The sequence below is a fragment of the Caretta caretta genome, chromosome 10 (assembly GCF_965140235.1).
Source record: "Caretta caretta isolate rCarCar2 chromosome 10, rCarCar1.hap1, whole genome shotgun sequence".
Lineage (NCBI taxonomy): Eukaryota > Metazoa > Chordata > Testudines > Cheloniidae > Caretta > Caretta caretta.
The window spans coordinates 30790533-30816208 of NC_134215.1; the positions used below are offsets into that span (position 1 = coordinate 30790533).

General features: G+C 53.4%; 2 protein-coding genes across 3 annotated transcripts in view; one reads left to right on the top strand and one right to left on the bottom strand.

Annotated features, from left to right (window-relative positions):
- The window catches only part of LOC125643752 (cytoplasmic phosphatidylinositol transfer protein 1), a 44032-nt gene extending 33851 nt beyond the window's left edge, over positions 1-10181 (top strand). The window contains exon 10 of the mRNA XM_048866865.2: positions 5208-10181. Coding sequence (XP_048722822.1) covers positions 5208-5473 — 266 coding nt within the window. The 3' untranslated portion in view covers positions 5474-10181. The remainder of the gene's footprint in view (positions 1-5207) is intronic.
- A 1075-nt stretch (positions 10182-11256) lies between these two features.
- MSS51 (MSS51 mitochondrial translational activator) lies at positions 11257-24973 on the bottom strand. Of its 2 annotated transcripts, XM_048866863.2 has the most exons (8): positions 24578-24950; positions 23614-23783; positions 21038-21246; positions 20195-20350; positions 19264-19388; positions 17909-18472; positions 12290-12383; positions 11257-11823 (listed from the first exon to the last, which is right to left on the bottom strand). In XM_048866863.2, exons 3-8 carry the CDS (start codon positions 21217-21219, stop codon positions 11595-11597), a joined length of 1350 nt encoding a protein of 449 aa, XP_048722820.2. In that variant the 5' UTR covers positions 21220-21246; positions 23614-23783; positions 24578-24950; the 3' UTR covers positions 11257-11594. The 2 variants fall into 2 exon arrangements, with proteins under 2 accessions (XP_048722820.2, XP_074988916.1); XM_075132815.1 differs by lacking the exon at positions 23614-23783 and having other exon boundaries at positions 24578-24973.
- Positions 24974-25676: the final 703 nt, after the last annotated feature.

Here is a 25676-nt window from a genome sequence, read left to right on the forward strand (position 1 = left end):
TAGACGTGGAGACGTGCCCAACCTCTGCTCCCAGCCAGAAGACTCTGGAACCCCCCCGGTCTGCTTCCTCTGCCAGCCTGCAAGCCACTCTGCGTTTCGGGCTCTGGCTACCTCAGGGATGGAGCTGTGGGTTGACACCTGAGGGCTGCTCTTCGGCGGGGCTGGCAGAGACACAGCTGTGTTCCACCCCCAGTGCTGAAAGCTTGTGGGCTTTGACGCCCGGCGGCGGGAATGGAGCGAGGGGAGGGCTGTGTCTGGACAGACAGACAGGGCACGGAGGGAGCATAACTCAGTGCTAGCGCTGGGCTGCTGTGTGCTGGGCTGTACTGCCCCCTGGTGCTCAGCAGGGGAAGAGGTATTGAGAAGGGGAGCAACCCAGTGGTTCTGAGTTAGCTGAGCCAGGCCGTCTCCCCAGTTCTCTTGGAAACTCCCAGGGAATCCTGCCAGTGAGAGTGCCACAGCCAGCACATGCAGCCAGAGCCAGTTAGATCTTCCCTCCCCTCTGGGCCTGCCGGCACCCCTCTCTTCTTGGAATTGGCAGAAGAAGCTATTCCTGTCACTGCGTCTTTGGGGTATCTGCCCTGCGGACAGTCACTCCCTGGCCTCCTCCAAGTTGGCCAGCATCAGGGCCCCAGAAAGGCCCCTCTGCAGGGCGCTCTCTTCGGTGAGCAGATGGGGGACGTTGCTGGATGAATTGTGTCACCGTCGGGGCAGGGGTCAAGGCTGGTGCAAGGGGATCTCTGTGGGGAAGGGGAGGGCAGACCCCCTGCAGTAAGGAGATGGGGAGGGCTAGCCCAGGAGCGGAATGAGCTGCAGCCCAATGACCCAGGCAAACACAAAGCAGGAAGGGAGCAGTGGCTGTGACACCAGTAGAAGAGACATTAGGACTGGAGTAGGTGGGAAATCTCTATCCAGAGCTTCTACCCCGTTCCCTACAGGAACTTCCACTTGGAGAGAGTGCGGCTGATCTAGCTGTGAGCTCACCCAGCCAGCGCTGCTAGGCCATTGCCTATGGCGACTGCTGCTAGGAGAGGACCTGGGAGTGCCCCGCAGCTGGCGTTCCTACGTAAGTCCCGGCAGAAGGAAATCACCCCACTCTCAGAGCTCCTATCCGTTCTGTACAGCTCCTCTTGCTGGGAGTGGCTGGGATTGGAGGACATGGGAACTCCCCCATAGCCAGTACTCCCACACCATTCCCTACAGTGCCTCCTGCTGGGAGAGGCTGGGACTGGAGAAATGCTTCAACCACTGCACAGGGAGGGAGGGGTGTGTGTTGGGCCCCTCGGAGGTTGCTAGTGTTTGCACTGGGCTTGGAAGGTGATGCTTTAACTGGCCAGAGCTGGTGGTTCAAGGTCTCTGCCTAGCAGAGAGGTGTAGTCTGAGAAACGATGGCTGTGCAATTTGCTGGTGCTTTCTTTTCCTTCCCCTTCAGTCTTCCTGGGCTGGGTTACCGATCTGTCTCCTGGGTAACAGTACTAACAACTCGGACCCTGTCTGCTGCTCTTGCTGGGTCTCAACTGCGCTGACCACACAGGGCACCATCTCTCCAGCTCACAGCCTGGGTGATCACAGCAGAGGCAAGGCACCAGGGCTGCCATCCATCTGGCTCCTGGGGCTCCCTGAGGCTGGGGGCTCTTCGGCAGCTCTTGGGGTCAGCCTGAGGTTTGGCAAAGGAAGTTTAGCTTGGCTGCCGGGCGATGTGGAGTGGAGCTGCCTCCCATCATGTGGATGGGATTGGCTGGTCTTTGGGGGCACAGGGGTGTCCTCTTGTGAAGCAGGTGCTTTGAAAGGGAAGGGTCTTTCTTCTCCTCACTTTCCTGGTGGTAGCCTGTTGCAGTCTGTCCAAATGTCTCTGTCCTGTGCATGATTGTTTCTGTGACTTTCTTTGTGCTGGGTTCTCTGTGTTATGCTCTTCATGAGCACGTGGCTGAGAATGCCTGAGTGTGCGGCAAGCAGAGAGAGAGAGACTGTGTGTGTGTGTTCGTGCATAGAGAGAGAGAGACTCTGTGTGTGTGTGTGTGTCCTGAGTTCCTCGTGGAGAAGGAGGGAGGCATTGGCTAAGGAGGTGCCTGGCCTGAGCACATTGGCCAGCCTGATGGAGATGCTCGTAAGAGGGACAGTGACATGGCCTCCCTTGGAATTCCAGTGTGACAGATGCATGGGATGGAGACAGTCTCATCATTCCCACCATCACCTTGGTCCCAGCCGTTACAAGCAAAACTTTATAAGCTGTGTGCACAGAGCACAGGTGCAGGGCACATAGCAGAGGGTGTCTGACTATGTCTGTTTCAGACAGACCCTGGCCTGAATGCACTGTGTGTGTGTTCATATAGGGGATATTGCACTGGGGAAAGCATGCATGCATCTTCTGGAGGGGCAGTGTGCAGCGGTTTCTGTATAGGATGGGGGAGGGGGCAGCCAGTATGGAGACACAAGTGATGGGTACATGGGGGGGAGGAGGGGGTGCCTGCAAAGACAGACTGGAGACTCAAGTGATGTGTGCGTGCACACTCAGAATGGAGACATGCATTTTGTGTTTGTGTGTGTGCGTGTATCCAGAGTGGAGAAAAAGTGATGGGTACATGTGTATGTGTACATCCGGAATAGATACACAAGTGATGGGTACGGGGGGGTGTGTGTGTGTTTGGGTGTGTGTGCATGCAAAGACAGAGGATACTCAAGTGGTGGGGGTTTGCACGTGCACACTCAGAAGGGAGACGTGCATTGTGTGTGGGGTGTACATCCAGACTGCAGGCACAAGGGATGGGTAAGGGGGTGTATGTGCATGTGTGCATGCACATCCAGAATGGAGTCGAAAGTGATGGGGGGGGTGCGTGTGCGTGTGTACATACATCCAGCATAGAGACCCAAGTGATAGCCAGCTGGATGCATTTGTGACTGTCTGGGGGTTCCCTTCCTGAGAAGTGCCTTGGCTGTTGAGCCAGCTGGCCCCATTGCGGCTCCCTGGGCTGGATGTGTGAGGAGCTCCCCGGAGGCGCTCTTCTTGCTAACGGAGCAGTGAGAGGGTCTCTGCCTGTTACAGACATGTCCCTGGAAGAGGTTCGCGCCTTCGAGACTCAGATGCAAGTGGCCACAAACCAAAAGTTCGGAAGCCAGGACCCCTAGCTTCCCACCCACCCCGCTCAGGACTTTCTTTTGTATGTATGTTCCTTTTTGGTTTCTCTCTTTCTCCAGTTCTTGCAGCCTTTGTTGTTCAGGTTTCCTCCCAGCCCCACCCCGTGTGGTAGGGCATGGCATGGAAGCAGCTCCTTCCCCGATTGTGAGTCTGAAATCAGCTGTCGGGCAGCAGCACAGCCAGTCTGGAGAGCGTGCGCATTGTTGTGGGCCCCCCACTGCTAAAGTGGGGTGAGGAGTTGGAGCCAGGTGGCCTGGCAGGCCCTCTCCTGTGCCAGCTCTCTTTAGATCTGATCGTCAGGAAGTTGGCGTAGAAATGTGCGAGCAGGGAGCGCTCAGACCTAGCAGCCGTGGGGAGGGAGCAGCAGGTGCTTGGGGCTGTGAGACTGTCCTCCTTTCCTGTGTTGTTTGGTTACGCTGCCATGTCTTCATCAGGCCAGGGCTTTCCTTCCGCTCTGCTGGCAAACTAGGCACAGAGTTCCCCTCCCACATCCCAGCCCCATGGAGAACGGAGACACACACGTATTCACCTCCAGGCAGATTGCACGCAGACACCTACACCCCAGTCCCCCTGAGATTACACACACACACGGTGTCCCCCCCACCCCCCTCCGAAGCTAGGGCAGCACAGTGGTTTCAGAGGGACACATTCACAACTGCACCAGAGTCCTGTTTCCCATTCACAGCTCATGCCGTCTCTTCCATTGGCATCTGCCCCCGGTGTCCTGGATCCTGAGCATGCAGCACGACCACCTGCTTTTTCAGAGCTGCTTGCTTGGGTCCCCTTGCCCTTCGCTTTTCTGGGCTGGGTGGATGTAGCCAGAGAAATGTGACCAATGAGCACTGGGAGCTCTTGGTGAACGAGATGGATTTCCCAGTACCAGACAGGTGCCTTGCGCGTCTCCTGAGAGTCTGGATCAGCCCAGCCCTTAACTTGTGTCCGTCAGGTGAGTATTTAGTGAGTACTCACGGAAGAGGCAGAGGCTGACAGCAGAGTGGGCAGAGCAGAGGCTGTGCCAGCTTCCCCAGTCCACCTCGCCCCTCACCCACATCCCCTGCTGTTCCACAAAATAACAGCCCAGAATGGAAACCTGGGCCCTGGCCCATGGCAGAGGTACGCAGGCAGTCCCCAGGCTGTTGCTGGACCTGACGCAGCTGGCTTGCCCAAGAGGCAAGAAGCAAGTCAGTTCACCTGCTGGCTCTGTCGATCCAGCCATGTACAGGAGCTGCCCTGTGGTGGTCCCAGCTGAGTCGACTCACTCCCACATCCCTCGGCTTCATGGGAGGGGAGGTGTTGGTGGGGCAACTTCTCTTAAGGTGAGGGCCGTACTAGGGACGAGTCAGAGACCTCAGGGAAACGATTGTTGCTTAGGTTGGAAAAGTGCGCCCCTCTGGCACGCTCCTGTGGGGAATAGGAGGGGGCTTCAAGCACCATATCTTGGCTGTGGCTCCCTTTTACAGCCCTTTTGGGCCATAGTTTGCTCTGCCTGGCCTCGTCCAGTCTCTGTTTTAGCCACAGCAGTGATGGGCCCTGTGTAAACGTGCAGAGGGATGGGATGGGCTTAGGTCGGGTTATAGATAGATAGAACAGTGGTCCCCAACTTTACCTCATGCCCCCCCCCATCTGTGCTCCCCCAGGACAGAGGTAAGGGGGCCGAGGCTGGGGCCACAACTGGGGGCGGGCGTGGGGCTGGCAGCCAGGGCCAGGAGCAGAACTGGCTGGCGCTCCCTCCCTGCCCCCTGTGGGGGCTGGCCTGGGCCCCAGCTGTGCCCCCAAATGTTAGGGGGCGCGCCCCACAGTTTGGGGACCTCTGAGATAGAGGGAGCAGGATTGTTCCACAGATGGCAGAAATTACTTTGGGCAGCCTTATCCTCAGCAAACCCAGGTTTATGGGACAGCTGGCCCTCAACTTGACAGAGGCTTAAGAGGAAGAGGCCACCCTTAGTTACTCTGGCTGTGGAGGCAGAAGCTGGTTTTTGCCTGGCACTCGGAGAACAAAGGGTGCAGGGGCCACCCACTCTGCTCTCTCCGGGACAGGCCTGTGAACTCTCTTTCTCTTTGTTCTTGTCAGAGATGACGATGGACGAAGTGCGCCAGTATGAGAGGGAAACTCAGGAAGCCACCAACGAGATCATCGGCAGGGTAACGCCCTCCATTTCCATCAGTGAGGTGGGGCAGCCCTCGGCCACTCACAGCGCTCCTGCCAGTGCCCCCTCCACGCCACTGAGCGGCGACCCCCCAGAATTCCTCAGCGCCCCCAAGGACAGGGCCCGGAAGAAATCCGCTCCGGAAATGCTGACGCTGCCAGCACTGAGGGAGCGTGCCAATGCTGAGTAATAGCTACCCTTGGGCCAATCCCATCGGATGGACGCAGAGCCCCAATTCCTTCCCCCACGACTTGGGGACAACGCAACCCACCTAACCTGCCTTGAGACACCTGAACTCTACCGTTGTCCTTCAGAATGTTGGTCCCTCCCTCCCCAATAAAAGAGACCCCAGATCGGTTCGAGAGCTGGACGGCGGAAGCCCCGTTGTGAGGTTGCAGACTTCCCTGCTGCCACAGACGGCCTGAGACTGCCGTCTCCCTATTACCCTGTGGTCGTCTCTCTCTTCTCAGCATTCCAGCACGGGCTCTGCTTTTCCAGCCATCAACTCAGGGAGGGATCCTGGTCCAGCCAGCACATGGGTGCCGCTTCCTGGGGGAGATGCGCTGCACCGGACTGCGTTGGCGGCGCTGCTCAGCCACCCCTCATCTGTCCTGGTGGGTGATGCTCCTCCAAGCACCCTCCACTGGAGCCAGGCTGGGGAAGGAGGCCGACATGCCAACCTCTCCCTACGGAAGTCAGAAGCACCTTAGAAATGACAGTGGATTCTGCTGATTAGCAACCTCTTGGTTGCCATTATCTCAAGTTACCAGTGAGCAGGAGGCAGGTGCATGGGGCTGCTGCTAGGGAAAGAAGTGTTGGGGTATGTTGGCGGGGTCCTTGGTGCCAGGGCAGGACACAGCCTGGAGAGTGCAGGGAAAGGTACCTTGCAACCCCAGCGCTTCCTTCCTGTGCAGCCCTGCAAACCTCCCTGCAGCCGTGGCCAAGCTGTCAGTAAGCAGCAGGCCACTGGCAGTGTGCGAATGCCATTAACATTACAGTCAAGGGGGCAGGATCAGCTGGCCAAGCACTACTATTAACCAGAAGTTGTTAGCATCAGGATTACTCGTAAGTGGAATCTACGATATCCATAAAAACTGCCAGGCATTGGCTGCCCCTCGTCCCCACGGGAGCCTGCCAGGACTGTTAGCTGATGTCCCTGCCTCCTCCTCCTGTGATTTCTGGCTGCATGCCTGGCTTCCATATAAAACAGTGGCCCCGACCATCCACCTAACCTCACTGTAGTCTCCTCCCAGCTGCAAAGCAACAGTGAGGTCGCCTGCTTCCTTCCCATGCTAATAGGAGAGCCAGGTATTAGATTGAAGGGAGGCACTGCCGACAGCCCTGTCCAGACTGCTTTGGGGACAATCCCCTGTGGCCAGATGAGATTCCTCAGGGCACTGGTGAAAAGCCAGGCCGGGGTCTTATCTATGCTAGGGACAGTTTACTACCCATCAGTAGCTCTGGTTCTCTGGCACTAGCTGTGTTAGGAGCCCCCGTGTAGAAAAGGCCCCACCAGATTGTGCAGTCGCTCTGAGTAGGGGGTTATGCGACATGGGCCTGATTGTCATTTACACTCAGGGCCCCGTCCTGCCCTGCCAGTAGCGCAAAGCAGCTGAGGTGTGTATTGGCGCTGGCAGACAGCAAGACGGATTTGCCAGACCCCAGTGTTGCTAAGCGGTGGGTATGTCTCAGTGTTAGGAATGGGGGAGGGGGCGGCAGCTTCAGCCATTGTCTCTAGTGTAGACAGGTCCCTGAAGCCTGAATTGCTGCTTCTGCTGTCCCAGCTGAGCTGCCCCGTGTCCATGAGCCCTGCCAGGGGAAGGTGTGGGAGGGCCCTGCCTGGTGCCCTTTTGTTTCACGAGTCCCCTCTGGTGACACTGGCAAGAATGGAGCCCATCACGCCTGACCACCCCGCCCTTCAGCCAACCAGCGCTCTCTCCATTGGTGCCTTCAGGAGCAGGACTATCACCATGCATGCTTCCTAGTGCCCTTGTGGGCCCTTGGTGAGGCTGGCATGCACTGCTCCCTCTCCCCCCATGCACCTTGTTACCACCTGTTCCAACTGCGCCTCGGACTTCAGCAGCCTTGAAACTGCCTCTTGCTAATCCAGCTCCCCGCTGCAGCGGGGTCTTATTGCCAGCAGGACCCCAGCCCCTGCAGAGGGGATGCTGGAAATGTGCAGACTCTGGGACCAGGGGTGTCAACCACCATCCGTAACAGCCATAACGCTGGTTTTGAACCGCCCATACTAAGCACAAGTTGAATTGCACTTATTCCTAAACAGGAATCTCCCCAACTCCCCTCTGCTAGGGCCTCCTGGCTGGGCTCTGTTTGTCTGGGTTGTAATTATCCATGTTACAGATTGTGTCCCAGACCAGCAGAAATGAAATAGTCAGCGTTTGCTTCAGAAAAGTGCATGGGCCTGCTGCAGGAATAGGGATGGTCTAAGCCAGTGGTCCCCAACCTTGTGGGAATAGCAATATGCAGAAGACTGTGGCGGGCGCCAGACACCCCGCCACCGAGAAGCAGCAGTAAGTGCCGCCGCCGAAATGCCGCCAAGAAACGGCAACACATTTTGGCGGCGGGATGTCCTGCGGGTGCAGAAAAATGCCCCGGCAGGCGCCATGGTGCTCATGGGCACCGTGTTGGGGACCCCTGGTCTAAGCCAAGGTGAACCTGAGGAACAAGGCCCTGATCCTGTGAGGAGCCGAGAACCTCTTCCGTAGCTCTGTGTGCCTTCCCTTGAGGTTTAGGGGCCTCAGCAGCGAGCAGGGTCAAGCTTGTCGTGTGTTACATGAGGCCACTGGAAGAGTAGATTGGCCCCTGCTTGGGATTCGTAGCTGCCAGCTGAGAAGCACTGGGGCGTGACGGGAGGAGGCTGGGTTTGGAGATGCACCCAGATTTGGATGTTTTTCCCAACCTTTTACAAACTATCCCAAACCCTTGAATCTGCAAAGCTGGACTGGGATTTGATGAGACAGGCTCTCGTGGCATTTTGTCACCCCTGGAGGCCACGTGAAAATGGGGAACATTAACCAAGTGTTTTGGACAAGTTGAGTTTTAGCTGAAGGTTTGGGTTTATTTTTAATTTGATCTAGGCTGGTTTGTCTGCCCCAGGGCCAGTTCAAAGGGCTGATGCAGTTGTGTAGAAAATCCATTCACTCCCTGGCAGTGCTGAATGTGCAATGGAAGGAAGTGTTTTTATATGTGCTATAGAAGGTTGGATATTAGAGATGGGCTAGACCCAGAGACTCCAATTCAAACCCTTCCCAAGAGTGAGGAGTTGGATTTGAATCCTCCGAGCGTGGTTCAGGTTCTGGATCAAATCCAGAATTGGGAGGGATCTATTTTCTGCTTCCAGGATACAGCTGAAATCTCACAAAGCCACATGGCAAGATTTTGCACCCTCGGATTTACACTGAAGACCAGAATTCCAAGTCAGAGCCTTGCCCCGGAGGATCTGAGCCTATCTCTGGGGTAGATCATTGTCCCTGGTTGGATGAATTTTACAAAGCCCCCTCTGGTGTCACTGAGTTTTATGTACCTCACTTAAATTTTGGGCAGCATGGACTAAGCTTTTTAATGTGTCTGGTGCTTCCTGGGTCTCAGGGCCTTGCGCGGCTGGGATTTGGTCTGTGTTCTGCCCGGATGCAACATTCCAGTCTGGACTTCTCTGCTTTGTGTCTTTAATTGTGAGCCCTCACGGGTTCGCGCTTTGTGCCCGTGGAAAATGTGTGTGTGAGCATGTGGGTGTGCAGACCACTAGCCTCACATGGCCAGGAGCATGTGTTCCCGCTGCAGCCAACGTGGAGGTGTTTGGGTTGCTTCAGTTTTGGTCCCCAGAGGCCCTGAACTGGGGTTCTGTCTCTCGTGGGTGTCCCGGGCCTTGGCTTCCTGAGGTGCCACCTGGGTGAGTGTGCAGTAGCTGGCAATGGCAGGGACTCTGCAGGGAGCACACAGGAGACTGGCTCTTGATTTATGCCCTGTGAGTGAGTGCCGACCACCATGTATAGCGGTTGGAGGCAAGTTCTGGAACTGAAGGACCATTCTCTTATAAATAGCACCTGGCCATACGTGTGTGTCCAAGAGCCACTCCCCTCTTCCTCCACCCCATTCCCATTCCGAGTCCATGGGTGTGTTTGTGCAGAGCCCATGTCCCCCGTGCTTTGAATGGGGCCAGGGCTGCCGCTGCCAGCCTGTAAATAGGGATTTGCTGAAGACAAAACCCAAATGTGAGACGGGAGGGTCTGCATCACAGTGGGATCTGGAGGATCGGTGGGAATGTATCTCACATGCAGGTGTCATGATGTAGCCCTCCCCGCTCAGCTCCCAATTGCTCTCACCCCCTTCCCTCCCTGTCCTGTGCTCTGTCCTCCTCTCACACCTTCAATAATTTCTTTATTTCTCTTCCACCCCGCTCCCCTCACAGGCAACCAGGGCACTGTGTGTTTGTGACCTGCAGGCTGAGGGAGTCCCTGGGTGCAGGTTGCCAGATGTGCACTGAGCTGGTAGCTGTGGGCGCTCCCTTTCAGCAGATCCTGGGGGGACAGGGGAAAGGGGAGCATAGACCTTCCCTGCTGAGAGGCTTAGATCAGCTCCTGAAGGATGGGGACACCCCAACCCCACACTCCCTTCAGGGCGCCAGGGACACCCCTTGGATACACAGGGGGCTCAGCCTGGGCCGAGGGAAGCAGGGTTGTCCTGGTGACACCAGCACCCCCTTCTGTCTGTTCCAGGCAGGCAAAGTGAAACGTTTTTCTCTTTTGAATTTGTTCCTGCGGCTCCGTGCTCCTCGCATGTGAGAGGCTATTTCGGTGTAGGCCAGCTAAAGAGGGGGCAGGGGCTGGCTTCCTTTCTTACAATGAAGCCCTTTTCAGAAATAAAGCTGTTGCTCCTGGCTTCTCTCAGGTGTTCTTTAATCTCTGCTGCTTCTCCCGTCCCTTCTCTGTGCCCCTCCTGGGTGTGTGAGTCACCTGCAGGGAAAGGGGCGGCAGAGAGGGGTGTCTGGCCATGAGCCTGCTCCTGGGTGCAGCCCCTGCCCTTTCTCCACGATGCACCATTAGCTCAGGAGCGTGGCCATCACTGGCCCTGGAAGGCGACCACCACAGAGGAAGGCAAACGGCTCTTTAGTGGACAGAAAGGATCCTTCTCCAGTGCTGCACACAGCACCTAGCTGCAACAGCAATTGGGCCCATGCGAGAGAGTGAGCTGCATTCGCTGAGGCAGGCACCGCCGTGACGAGAGCCTGTCTGTGTATTGAGGTCACCAGCATCTCCCATGGCTGTGGCCCTCCGGGGTCACCAAGGCAGAGGGCAACATAAGAGTAGCAGGCTCACTGGGGGTGGATCTAACTGTGCTCAAGGAGGATTGCAGGCTGGGTCTAATGAAAAGCCTGCCTTTCAGTGATGCACAAGCCAGGGTCACAAATATCACTCCAGGGTTTCCCTCCCCGCAAACTCCTAATCCAGATGTGTTCACTGCATGGCAATACCATCTCCGGTCTCATTCCAGTTGTACTCAGTACCCCAGCCCGGGGGAGATAACTGCCTGCCCTTCCACACTCCAGATGTTCTTCTGGCCTAAGGGGACAACACCTTCCCCATGCATCAAGTGGAGCTGCTGTAGCCCTGGAAATGAATGGGTAGAATAAACATGGTGGGGCTGTAACTTGGGCCCGGGTCCCAGAGACAGTGGCTCTTGGCTGGTTGCCCTGCCCTTGGTTGAGTGGGAGCAAGTGCCCGTTCGCACGTTGGGTGCCGGGGCAGGTTGGGAACCTTTCCCCAGAGCCTCCCGCTGAGCTGAGATGGGCGTTCTCACCTGTGGGCTAAGGTAGCCGCTGGGGAGCTGACACCAGGCACGCAGACCCCCAAACGCTGGCACCGGCAGTCTGGAGCAGCCACCCTGGATGCTGCCCTAGTGACTATATACTTTATGATCCCGGCCTCCTCTGAGACCTGCTACTAGCTAGTGCTATAGGAGAGCAAGGCCTTGGTGATATTTATTAACTGTAAAGATCCTCTTCCATGATGCTGATGTGTCACTGTAACACACAGGCCTGCCCAGCAGAGGGCACTAGCTGAAGTATGCTTTACAGCCCCCCAGAAAAGGCCCACCCACCTCCCAGGTCCCCAGCACTGCACAGCCCAAGCAAGCAGCTCTCCCGCCTGGGCTCGAGGAAGAGCCACTAGGCATGGAGAGTCCCTGTCCAGCTCAGGCTGGGAGCCTGGGGAGGAGGAGCTCAGGAGGAGCCCTGCACTCTGGCTGGGGAGGTGGCAGTAGCTGACAACGCATATAGCGACGGTGTCTCCTCTCTACTCCCCTCTGTCCTCAGCCCCGTCTAGCCCCCCCATGTCTGGCTCATCCGGGGTGCCGGCCAGCCCGTGGCACATGATGTAATAGGCATTGCAGTAGACGGGTGACTTGTTGGGGTTGGAATAGACCTGCTCCGGCTTGAGGGAGGAGAAGGGATTGGCTCCGTAGCCTGTGATCTGAGTCTCCAGCTCCATCAGGATTTTCAGGGAGTACTTCAGCTCCTGCTCGCTGTTGGGAGGGGATGGGGCATGGTTACCACACTGCCAACCTCACCCCACCCCTGCACCTCCAGACACCGCCTGGGACTTGACCCCTGCCAGAGTAAAACACCAGGGCCCTGACACTGCTCCAGGAGACTTGCAGCGTGAGCTTCCCCACAGCGGTGCCACGTCCGTGCCAGCTGGGACTCCAGCACCGTGAGCGCCCCCACAGCAGTGCCCTGACGCTGCGTGCCAGGGCTCCAGCAGCACCACCTTCACTGCAGTGCTCTGATAGTGGCCGCTGCCGAAACGCTCCCTTGGCAGTCAGGCGCTAATAGCCAAAAACACCCTGTGGTTACAAGGTGACTGGTTCAGAGAGCAGCCGTCTCATACAAATGACTGGCTGGCGGACTCTGGGGCACAGGACAGCGGAGCCCCACACGTACTCAGCCCCGCAAGGGAAAGCACGGGGCAGGGGGAAGGGCCTTTCTTACCTGTAGATGGTGAAGAGGGTGGGGATCTTGTAGTCCCGCAGCAGCAGCAGTGTGGGGAGCCAGCCATCCATCACATCCAGGCAGGCATGTAATCCTGCAGAGGGAAGGACACCAGAAAGCATTGGAGCCTGATCCCCTGCCCAGTGAGGCCAACAGCAGTCCTGCCTCTGGTGTCACCGGGAGCAAGTTGAGACCCTTGCTGTGGTAGGCGCCGAAGCTGCATGTGCACTAACGGGCAGGCACACACGCACTGCCTGCCCATTGTCCCATGCCCTGCATAGCATCATGTTTCCAGGAGGCCCTTTTCTCCCTGCCTTGCAAACAAGTAGCTCGCATGACTTCAATGTCTCCCATGAGGAGGGTCAGGCGCAACAAGCCCCTGGAGTTTTCCCAGAAGGGAGGGGTGACAAGGAATGCTGTTTATGCAGCTGCCTCGCCTGCCCCCAGCTAGGGCACCCTGGCTGGAATGAGCTGACTGGCGCGTGTAGTGTTTTGGGAGTGGGGGCTTGAGAAGCATTCCCAGCTAGCGAGCCATTGGGGATTTCACGGGCTCCCTCTGGCTCTACCAGGCCAGCCCTCTGCTTGCAATGTTATTGTCCTAGTGCTAGCATATGTCCAGCAAAATGCCGTCATGGCACACTGACATGCTGACTGTCTTCCTCCTCCAGGAACGCTGGATCCCAACAAGTTGGTCCTGGAAGACACGGCGGGTCAGTCAATCCACAGTACCCTCAAACTGCTGGCAAAGGGCTAATAAGCCTTTGCACTGATATACTTTTCCTTGCAGGGCCCCAAAGCACATTACAAATGTTAAACAACACCTGTGAGGTAGGCAAGTAGCATTATCCCCATTTTACAGCTGGGGAAGCTGAGGCACAGAGCCATGGACCTTGCCCAGAGCCAAGACTAAAAGCCTGGGCTCTTGACTCCCAGTTCTCTGTTCCAGCCAATAGCAATGATCTACATAAGTGAAAACAGAGAAAACCACAGGTATTTTTCATTGCTTGCAACTGATGCTTTTGTGTTTTGGTATTATTGTTGAGTCTGTTTATTAACAACACTAGGTGCCTGCTTGATGCTTTGCGGACAGGTAGAATATGGCAGTTCGCTGCTCCATGGAGTTTACAGTCTAGCTCAGGCATGAGGCTCAGTCCACCCTGAAACATTATATTGGCATAACTCCATCGGTCAGGGGTGTGAAAATCACACCCCTGACTGACATAGCTATGCTGACAAAACCCCCAGTGGAGATGCAGCTGTGTCGACCATAGAAGGCTTCTGTTGACAGAGCTGACTTCATTTGGGGAGGTGGTATTCCTAGATTGACAGAATCTCCTTCTGTCAGTGGAGGCTGCATCTACACCAGGAAGCTAGACCAACATAGCTATCGTCTCTGTAGTGTAGACATACCAGCAAGGGATGACCATGAACAGAGGGCCATAGGCCCAGATCCTCAAAGGTACTTAGGCACCTTTGATTTCAGTCAGGTGCTTAAATACCTTTGAGGCTCTGGGCCTTAATACTGAGAAACCAAGGGCTACAACAGAATAACGTGCATGTGTGGGCGCGCACGCATGCGCATGTGTGTGCACACACACATGCCACCAAACCAGAATCTTTGGTAAAAGCCACCAGAGGTTGCCTAAATCCACAGCCTATAAACACAACCCCGAAACCCAGAAGCACACCAGTTATATTCTCACCCAACCTTTGTAACCTACATCTAGGATTTTCCCCTTCCTCCACCTTACGACAGCCACACCCACCTCCCATAACACACGTCTCTGCCCTCCACAAAGCACACCCCAGTCAGAAATGGCTGATTTGGATTGTTCTGAGTGTTGACCCAGTGCCATGTTGAAGAAGAGCGTGCTTGTGCAGTGCGGGTTCTTTAGTGGATGGTTTGAATGGGTAACACTGGACACTCTTTGTTTTCTTAGCAATCTAGAGCAGTGTTGATCATTCTGGACAGTTATCGATCACAGTCTTGTTATTTAGGTGTGGTAACCCGGGAGCTCCGAGATTGTGTTTTGTTCTTCCAGCAGTTGATGTTTGAGTTAAGGATGGTTCAGTGGTTAGGGCGCTAGTCTGGGACTCGGAAGATCTGAATTCAGTTCCCTGCTCTTCCACATACTCCCTGTGTGACCTTGGGACACCTTGCTTAGTCTATACTAGAAAGGCTTTGTCAATACAGCTATACCAGTCAATCCTTCTAGTGAAAGACACAGCTTCCACTGACAAAAGAGTGCTTTTGCCAGTATAGCTAATCCTGGTTCCGCAAATGAAATAAGCTACAACTATGTTTGCACTAGGGTTTTTGCCACCCTAGGAAGACCATAAATAAAATCGCACCCCTAACCAACATTATTATACCAGCTAAATTTCTAGTCTAGACCTGGCCTCATTCTCTCTGTGCCTCAGTTCCCCTCTATAAAATGGGGATAATAGCACTTCCCTGCCTCACAGGGTGTGGGGCACATAAAGCCATCCAGATACCATGGCAATAGGGGCTGCATAACTAGATGGTTACGGTTGAATGTTTTGGGCTGAGGTACAGAGAAGAGGTTTCTGGCTGGTGGACATGGTTGTAGATGGCAAAAGCAGAGAGAGGACTTCACTAAAGTTTCCCTGGCTTGTTTTGGTTGGATTGGTGATAGATCCAACTGAGCAACACAGTTCTTTGGTGGAACATGTAAGAGAGTTGTTTAGGTCTGGTGTGATGGGGCATCTACCCTACACTCACCCTGCAGGGTTTAATGCAGGCCAGATGGGCCAATTAACCAATTAGGCAGTTAATTAAGGAGGTTCAACTGGGCAGGAATAGGCGGGACCTATAAAGCCCAGGAGCTGGAAGGAGAAGAGGCTGCTGGGAAAAGGCAGAGACACTGCCAGAAGAATGGGAGAAGCCAGTGTGGTGGGCAGGCTTCAGTCACTCCCTGGGAAAAGGGGAGGAGGTGGCTTTGGGAACTGGTAGGCCCAGGAATAAAAGGGGAACCAGTAGTTGGAAGCAGCCCAGGGACAGAGCAGTGAGGCCAGGAAGAGAAAGCCCAGACTGCTGAGCTGAGGGTCTCTGGGCTGGAACCCACAGTAGATGGTGGGCCTGGGTTCCCCTTCCAGCTACTGGGTTAGTGGCACTACGGTAGTGACTATTGAGTAGCTTTCTCTTTCTTTTAAAAAAAAGTGCTGATATGTTACAAACCCTTGTAATTCTCTGGCCATTTCTACATGCTTGCTGCAAGTATTTCTTGCCCTTTCTAGCTGCGATGGGCCAGTGCAGTGATGCAGGCCTCAGCTAGGCTTTGCCTACTGTGAGGAGAGAACCTTAAACTTTGAAAAGGAAACCCCTGAAATTAGGCAAGAACATAAATACTATGAAGTAACATCTACTTGGTGAGGAAAGTAATAAACTGTAAATAATCATTGCAAGGAAAGAAACTTTGCCAACATGCTGTGTCACCCCCAGTAAGGACTCAACTCTTCCTCCCTCGAGCTGCAAAGTCTAGTTTCACCCCGGCTGTCCTGACTTCTCCTCTCCCTCTGGCTTGCGATGCTCCTTTGATCTGCTACGACCGACCGTACCACTTGCAATCTCCTTTGATCTGCTACGACCGTACCACTTTCCAGCAGGTTCGCCCACAAGTGATTGTGCCTCACCCAGAGAGCCATGCCCGTTCCCCAGGTGCCTATACTGTATTCCCTCTATCAGTGACCCAGTGGTCAATCTCATCAGTCACACGGTCTGTGCCCCGCCCGGCCCTTCATATCCAGTTTCCTTGGCAAATCTCCTTTTTACCCCAGTGCTGCTGCCTTCTTTAATCACCTTCCAACGGCCGGAATCCGAGCCCGCTCCGCAGCTCGAGCTGCCCTCTCTCCGGGGTCTCTTTCCCCACCCAGGACAGCATTCTGTGCTGCTGCATCGCAGGGGCAGCAGGCTCTAACGCTATGCCCAACTGCAGCAGGATCTAGTGCTTGGGCCAGGGTAACTACACCCACAAACTTCCTAACCACTTGCAAACTTCCCCCTTGGGCTGCGTTCTCAGTTCAGAGGCTGGGCTGATCCACAGGGTTCAGAGCGGGATGCGCCAGGCAGGAAAAGAGTCCCAATCTGGTGATCTGATTCAGGTCTGTCTCCGCTTCCCAATAGACGGGGCTCTTGGTGACTTCCCAAGGTATCTAAAAAGCACACAGTGGGTCTGGCATAAGCAGTGGGGGAAAGCACACACCATTTTTGGCTGTGCTTGCTAGGGGGCAGCAGACACCCGGACTGAAATCTTGACAGCCTGTCTGAGCTGTGATATTAGGCCTATGGGACCCTGGCTATGTAGCACTTCCTCTGGCAGCCGGTCCCTAATGGCATATGGCAACCAGGTTGAAAAGCAATCTGATTAGGAGCTAACAAAGTACCTGGGTTTGACTCCTCCTTTCCCAGGATATAGGCTACCACAGCCAGTGTCTGCAGTGTTGCTGAGCTCTTGGTTCATGTCATTGTCCCAGCAGAAGGCATATGCAAGTCACAAAGAACTTGGTTGATGATAAGAGAGCACTGGCTCTCAAAAATCATATACTGTGGCATACATGAGTCAGCAATATCTAGTGGTTAGGGCAGGGCAATGGGAGTCAGGACTCCAGGTTTCCATTCCCAATTCTGCCACTGACTTGCTGTGTGCCCTTGGGAAAGTCAGTTAATGGGGAAGGGGGGAAAAAAAATCACGTTGTGCCTCAGTTTCCCCATCTATACAATTCCTGCATTTTTAAGTGCTTTGAAGTCATCAGATCCAAGTCTCTCTATACGTGTAAGCCATTATAAAGGTGTTGTGATGAAATCTTCCGATCCTGGTTAAACACACGAAGGATCCAGCGAGTATGGTGCATTAAATACTAAAGGCTGGGGCACGATGCTTAGGAGGAGAGACAAGAAAAAGCAAGCCACAGTCCAGGAGGAATATACCCTAAGCAAGGCCATCATTTCCTGGCATTGTCCTCTGGTATAAAAATGCTCCCAGCACATTGACATCTTGATGCTGAGTCACCATGTTGCCACATGAGCCACAATATCTCATTGACAATGGGTCAGTGCAACGACATCATGTTGTGTAAACCCAGGAGTCTCTAACTGTCCTGCTAAGCTGGGGTTGCAGGATGCAAGCTGACCCATGCAAAGCTGGACTATGCCATCAATTCCCAGCCCACAAAGCCTGGTGGGAATTCATGCATGGCAGAAAGGCACAGTTGAAATCTTGTCAGCCTTTCTGGCCTTTAACTCCCAGAGCCTCCTTGGTATTACCATTGATAAGATGTTGTCTCGGTGCCTCTCCCTTCTTTTTGCTTTATGTTGTCTCCAGTCCTTGTCACCCTGAGTGTCCCCTGCCCTCCAGAAGTGGAGAAGGTACAGCAGGAGGAAACCCAACTGTGGGGTGGGGTGATAACAGAGGGTGCAGAAACAAGCCTCAGGAGAGGAGATTGAGGGGGGAGGGCTGTCAGGGAGGAGCAGGAAATCTGAAGGGTACCATTAGTTGGGCCTGGAAGGAGGGACCCGAGGAGCACTGCCCCAGATGGGCAGTATCAGAGGGGAGGGCAGCACCATTTGAGACAGTGGTTAGCCTCTGTCTGTGCACTCACCTGGATGAAAGCCCACCACAAGGTCTGGGCGGGCAGCCTGATGAGTCTCCACCTGGGATTCCCAGAAGTCAGGATACAGGGCCTTGTAGCTGCTGAGATAGACTCTTCCTCTGGGCCCGAATGCTGTCAGCGGAGGCCTCATGATGGGTCCATCTACCACATTGACTCCCACCATTACTACCTCAATGCCCTGGTGCCTAGGAAACACCCGCGTCAGCTCATCATAATCGGTCACCCGGGTGTTGAGGGTCTCGATATGGGAAGCCCCTACGATATGCACTGTGACAGGCTTGGTATAGAGATCAATGGCGAAAGCATGCAGTGCCATGGCGATGGTGATTGGCCTGGACTGGAAGTCTGTGGTCAGCCGTTTGACAGACTCCAGCAGCTCTCCCTCCTCTGGCTTTGGCTTCCGCACGTTGGCCCAGAGGATGTTCATATAACGCCCAGTCAGTATAGAGCTCAGCTTTTCTTCCAGGAGCTCCTGCATGGAGAACCAGTCTTCCCAGCTTTTCACCTCCTGTATACGCTTTGTCCAGGTCGCCGTGGGGAATGGGATGTCACCTAGAAGGAGAACCCCAGAATTCTCAGCTCATACTGTGCTGATCTTTTCCCTGGATAAGGAGCTCTGCCATTCAGCTCAACGGGAGATGCTGAGCCCAGAGCAGCCCTGCCAGTGAACAAGGATATGTTGTGTGGTAATGAAGGGGAAACAATAGGGAGATGGAGGAGCTGACTATACAACAGAAGTCTGAGCCATTAACTCTGTGAAGGACGTTGGAACCCCAGATACCCCAGGAGTCTGCAAGCCAAACTAGGAGAGCAGCTGCAGGTATCCATGACTCCACAAATCCCCTGAACAGTTGAGTGTATGAGGCCTAATGAGGAAACTGGAAGCCCTTGCAGGGGCGGGGGTGGGGTGTGTGCGTGCGTGCGTGTGCGTGTGTGTGTGCGTACGCGCAATTCCTGGATTTCCCCTAGCTAACACTCAGTGGTATCCAGACACCGCCTTGTTTGGCTTCACAGCATGAGAGGGCTCTGTCAGGCTTCAAAGACAGCCCTCAGTGCTTGTCACTGATATCATGGAAACCCAGGCAGGCCACGAAGGTCTGGGAGCTGGGGAGGGAACGTGAGCAGGTCTGGATAGGATCCACCATGAGACCCCTGCCCAATTCCCTTCTTGGTACAATCTTCTTACTGTCTGCTTGGAGCCTTGCTTCCTGCATGAGGCAGCAGATAGATGAATCTACACGAAGGCAGCCAAATGGCCTCTGGCTGCAGATGGCCCAGCCAGCTTTGACCCAGTCAAAGAGGAGCCCTTGTCCCCTTCTGTTGGATGTAGGCTGCAAACCTACCTGTGAAGACGAGCCATTCTACCAGCCGGTCAAGAGCTACCAACTTCAGCTTCTTACACAACTTCTTGTGCATAGGCCAGTTGGCCCGTTGGCACTCTGAGTTGCAGTAATACACATTCTGGCACCTAGAGGGAGCAGGACAGAGGAGAAAGAATATGGTGCTCCACCAAGCAGCAAATTCAAGATACATCCTAGCACCTGATGGGACAGGACCATCAGGAGTGAGCTTGAGAGAGCTGCCCCAAGGAAACCAAACTCAGTGCATCAGTTGATGGGCCCCCTCTGGACTGCATGGCATTCTTGCCCTCATCTATCCCTGCATGTGAACATGAGACATAAACACATGAATTCGTTCCTGGGGTAACTTCACTGATCCATTGGGATTACACCAGGGATTAGTTTGGCCTTGGTGCTGTTGCAGTGTCTATCAAAGGGGCTGGTCAGAACAGAGAGCTCCTCACTTAGCAGGTGTCACCCACTGCGTTGGTACTGCCGCCTTCATGCAGAAGGCAGCCAGGCAGCATTGTTGGGATGTACAAGCTACTCACCAAGGGGCAGCTATGCCCCTGTCCTCAGTTATACCCCCTGCAACATGTCATCCTCCATTCATGATAGCCAGAGAGCGCAGAGGTTTAGACACTGAGGGCCTGTTCTCACTGAAGTTAATGGAATGACTCCCATTGACTTTGGATCAGGTTCTGAGGAATTACAAGAAAACAGATGCACACTGCCGCTATTCAGAAGAGTAACCTCTATTATGGGGCCCCATTCAGAAGCCTAGCTAAGCCTCTGTATGTTAGAGGGAATTGTCCTCCTGTTCCATAGACATTCTGGGAATGTTTCCACTGGGAACAAGGGAAGGATCTTGCCTTGTGCTATGGCTCAGTCCTTTATAGCTGTCCTCAGCCACACACTAGGCGCTATTGAGTACCTTTTGCATCGCCGGAGGCTTCTGGGGTCAGGGAGGGCATCAGGGAGTTTCTTGCACTCAGCACAGAATTTGAAGGTGTCCTCCATTTTTTGAAACATGTCGAAATAAGTCCGGATCCCGAAATCTATCCCCAGCTTCTTTCCGTCCATCGCAGACCTGAAGGAAAACAGCCAAAGTAGCAAAGTTGATGAGAGGCGAGCAGGGCACAACCCAAACTTGCCCTCCTTTCATAGCCACAAGAAGGGCCCAAAGATGCTGTGTAATGGGAGATGTTAGCATCAGCTCAGCTTGCACAGGGGTACTGTGTGCTGCTTCCTCACTGCTGCAGTATGAATTCATTACCACCACTTTGATGAGGGATTCTGTAGGGGCCAGCCCGAATGTTATCAATAACCTGATGGCAGCTAACAAAGACTGTCCTGAGCGGATGCCTTTGTGCATGCTTGTTATAATCAGGGACTGTTCTGAACTGAAGGGAAGTTATAGCCACATGTTGATGTGAAATGGCAGGGCCAGGCCTCATCTGAGGACCCCTTAGGAGAGAGAACTTTATCCCTACTAGGGTCTGAACCAACAGGGCATGATGTTCTGATCCTTTGAGAACAAGGGAGTTTAACTTTCTTTTCACTGGAAGTGGCCCTATCAGTCCAGCAAGCTCACTTCTAGCCCAGGGGGACATAGCGTTTGTTTTGCTCTTTTCCCCCAGGCCATCCAGAAGTCTAATGCTCCCAGTGACTAGTGGAGACAGAGTCCTAGAGGTGTCTGAGGTCGTGTGCCATGCAGGTGTTCAGATGGCAGCACACACCTTGTGCAGAAGCCACTGGGCACTCTGGCATTACTCACTTGTATTCATCATAGCTCTTCATGTTGAGCTTCTTCAGGATGACCTGCGACAGACCAGGGACGTTGCTATCCACAGCCTGGAAGCCCAGGGAGTCCATGTTGGGGCTTGTAATTACTGACTCCTCTGCAGGCTTCTTGGAGTGGCTGGACTTGAAAGTCACGCCCTTGTTTCTGTGGGCCATCTCTGTCAGTGCTGGAAATTAGGCAGGCTGGAAATAAGGAAAACGAATAAAGGAGAATAACTGCGGCGGTCTTGAACAGGCTCCCCCCCATCTATCCCAGGCCTGAGACGCCTTCTCTTAGTATGCTGGAAACGTCCTCCCCACTAACAACCTGCAGGGAAAGTAGCAGGGTCTAGCATGCACATGGCTGGGAGCCTAGTAATCTGGGATCCAGTGCCTGTTCTGCTCTGTGTGAACTGGGGCAAGTCACTTCACGTCTCTGTTCCTCCGTTTCCCTGACTAAAACGGAGAAGTACTAATATCTCCTCACTTCCCCAGCAAGTTGAGGCTGAATTAATTCACGTACGCAAAGTCATTTTAGATCCCACCTGGTATGGAAGTTTGGAGAAACCTGAGATGCAAAATATAGATCTGGATGCTGAATATGGGAGGCTCTGACTCACACCCATGTCTAAATGGAATGTGCATAATATTAGAAGATGCTTCTACTGGGTGGTTTTCAACACTCCTCTCTACAATAGCTGTCTACCTCCCCTCTCTCTCCCCCTGCCCACCTCTGACTTCCATCAGCTCCCCTTCCCACTAGTGATTTGGATCCAGTTTGTTTCTGTTATCCTGGCTGAGTCTGGAACGTTCCCATGGCACAGCAGGAATGTCCAAGACTGGCCACAACCCCATTGTTCTCCGCCTGCAAATGAACTTTCCCTGCCCTCTTGGCTTGTGTACCTGATCAGAGGAATCATTTGATTATGTAGCACGTTAGGGGGGGGTCTCTCTGGGAGGCACCGGGCATCAGAGAATGTGGCTTCGTTCACAGGTAAAAACACCCCAGTGGGCTAAGTAATATTGTGTATTGGGTCTTTCACCCCTAGGTGTGTTGCAGACAGGTGAGGGAGGCTGGTTTTGCTGGCTTGCAGATGCATGAGACCTCCACAAGGGGGCGTGTTGGTGCTCTGCTCTGTGCATATTCTCAGACCACAGGCTTTTTGAGTCCATCCACTCCCTCAGGCGTTTGCCCTGACTGGCATTATACACTAGTATCGCTACCTACCCCTCCAACAATGACTCAGTCACGTTCTCGTTTGTGAAGGGAGCTGCTGTCCTCCCTCCTTTGCCATGTTGCCCATCTATTCTCTTGCCCCCTTGACAGACGGTGGTGTGTTTTTACTTCTAGATCAAAGGTTCAAATTTGGCACAGCTTAGTACAAAAGTTACCACCAGTTTCATACAGACCACTCATCAGATGGTAGTGTCCGTGGAAAGGTGCTCCTAGCACCCAAGACACCACCATAATTGGCTCTTACAGTATTTGCCCCCTTCTGTGCAGTCCCAGCAGAGAAGACAAAGATTGAATGGATAGAGTGAGCTCTCCTTGTTGGAACAGGTCCCTGCAGAGCAACACTGGGAAGTGAGCCTCCACTCTCCCTGCCTGTGTTGTACCTCCTCTGTTAGTAGAGAGAGGACTCCAGCTCCAGGGCTGGCAATCCGGCACATTTTCCCAGCACTGAACTTGCATAGACTAAGAAAAGGTGATCTGTACAGCGGGCTGGTTTCTCTTTATGATAAGCAAGTTCATTGCTGTTTCTCAGCAGGGCCTGGAGACGCATGAGGAGGTCTGGCCTAGGGGAATAACTGCTAACAGGTGGACAGTGCCTGCCTCGCTTGCAAAGCTGGTTGAAACCCAGGAAAACGCTTTCAGCCCAGCCAGCTGACCTGGTTGGCAAAGAGCTGAGCCCTGCTGTCAGCCTTACAAGGGCCTGATCATGGTTCCTTCTCTGGCTGCGGACAAGTCTGGTACCCCCTGGTCTCCATTTGATGAGTATTAAATTCTAGCCTATTGTTATTGCGGCTTTATGCTCTACCCCTAACCATGGCCTCTGAGCACCTACCACGTTGCTCTTACAAAGTCAATTGCCTAATTAGGAAATGCAAAGGGAAAACATTGATGCCACCATCAGCGAGTCCATGTTTGGTTTGTCTCCGGAAGGGATAGATCATACTTGAACTCCATGGGCACATGGGTGTTGGTGGTGCTAAACACTGCGAAGGGAAGGGTGTTGGTGATGGGCATGGTCTCACCCCTTTTCCACACTAGCGGCAGCTAGCCCATGAAGGAGCATATGTTGAACCTGCAAAAAGGAGGTCTAGCTGCTGCCTCTGAGCATGCTCTCCCCCCCGCCCCACGTACATACATATACCAGCAGTGACATTCTCTCTACCTGTGTGCTCCACAGACAGAATTCCTCCTGCATGTGTGTGTGTACCAATGCGCAAGTTGCCAGGGTTTTTAAAATAATAGTTTTCTGTGCCAGCTCCAGGGACCTGAACCTTGTGGCATATAATAACCCAGGCTCAACAGAAGCCAGTGGCTGTGGAATGGTAAAAATCACTCACCCAAGGCAGCAGGGCATGGATTCTATGTGAGAGCTGGGTGCGGGGGGCAGAAGGATTTTGCCAGCTGGATCACTCTGACTGCCTTCCACACCACCTGACAGATGCTTGATCTATTCTTGTCCCAGTATGATTCCTTTTCCAAGCCCGAGTAAGAAAAGGCACTGCTGGAGCTATGGAGATAGGTTGATGAGGAATAAAGGAGGAAAAGCAAAGGCAGACATGCTCAAATATCATGGGGCATGAAGATAGACCCAGGAGAAAAAACAACCACTACCAACACAAATCTGATAGCAGTGCTATTCTGGTCCTGGGTCACCATGTGGAGCCAGCCAGTTGTCTATAGCACAGGCTAGAAACCTCCTAGGAATCAAGCCAAAAGCAATTATAATGGCATGAGTGATTTCCATTAACTGTTTGCCCTGGAACTTTTCAGATCATTTCAGTCCCTATTCTGCTCCCCAACCATCCAAATATAGCTCCTCGAGCTAGCCACAGCTGGTCCCAAGATCCTGTTCCCCCCAGGAAACCAGTAGGTACATTAATACTCAAAGCATTCTTCCAACCCAGATCAACGAAATGGTTAAAAATGTTTATTTCACTGAAACCCTCCTCACCTGGTCCTCAGCCCCATGCCAGCCAGGAGTTTGAGGTGTCCAAGCAGAGAAAAAATTGTGCTCAGCCCCTGAATATAGGGACCAGAGAAGGTTATTTCCCCTGCCGTTTGAATCCTCTTAGCCTGTTTCTTGATACATCTGTAGCTCCATTTGTCAGAAGGGACAAACAGGGAGAGATTTAATGTGTCTAAAAACTGCTTCAGCATGGGGAATGTAAGAGAATACTAAATGGAGATGATGACAGGGGAGGAAGAAAACAGTGCAGGGAGGGAATCTAAGGACCAGAGTAAACTTTGAGAAGTTAAACCATCCATTCCCTGAAACGATAACCGTTTACAAGACAGACTAACCTTCTAGGTGCTCTTTCTTTCTTTCTTTCTTTCTTTCTTTCTTTCTTTCTTTCTTTCCCCCTCTGTTGCTCTCTTCTTTGCTGTGGATTTGTCTCAGTGCTGCAGCTGCCTGCCTTCTCCTGGATCGTTTTCTGCTTCTAACTGCAGAAATGTTTGGCAGAACTTTGTGGTCTAAGAATATCCTGCCCACTCAGACCCTGTGAGGAATTACTTCTCATTGGGTAGAGTGACTGAGAGGCTGGGGCTTGGCTCCTAGGAGGCACACGTGCAAAACTCTTATCAAGTCCTGACTACAGGAGCTCCAGGATCCTATGTCTCACCTGCCACCTGCTGGAAAATATGGTGGTATCCACTAACCCCATGCCAGGCGATACTGTGAATCACCCACTTCCCCCCTATGCTGGATGATAGTATCACCTATCTGATCCCATCACTTCCCCGTGCCTGGAGTGTGTGTCTCCCACCTCACCTCTCTGGAAGAGGATAGCGCATATCATATACCCCATCCCACCCTTTCCCCATGGCCAAGGATACTGTGCATCACTCGCACCCCCACATCCCTCCATGCCTGAGGATGAGACCTGTAGGGCACTTGTGGCTCAGGAACTGCGTGTGCCTGTTAATTTGTTACTGTGTTTCCAGTGCAATATGGACACTAAAAATATTGTAGATGAGGAGGACATTCAGAGCCATGGATTTCCTTCTCCCCTGCTTTGGGATACTGCCCCTATAAGATACTATCCACTCTGCTTTTAAGGATTCTTGTTTCTCACAGCTGTGTCACATGTCCTGCAAGTCAGGTAGGGTGATCACCTATGTGTCATGGAAATAAAAGATTATCATCTATCTATCAATCTAAATGCCAATAGTTCCATTCCTGGACCAAAGCCCTACATTTGTATGGCACTGTTTAATACTTCATGTAATTGTTGCTGAAATGGGGAACAAAATGCATTCTACTGTTGTAATAAATATAGAGGGAAGGATAGCATAAAATCCCTGATTGGCAGACATACTGAATCACCTTACCTGTAAGGGGTTAGGCAGTTCAAATAACCTAGTTGGTACCTGACCAGAAGGACCAATGAGGAAAGAAGAT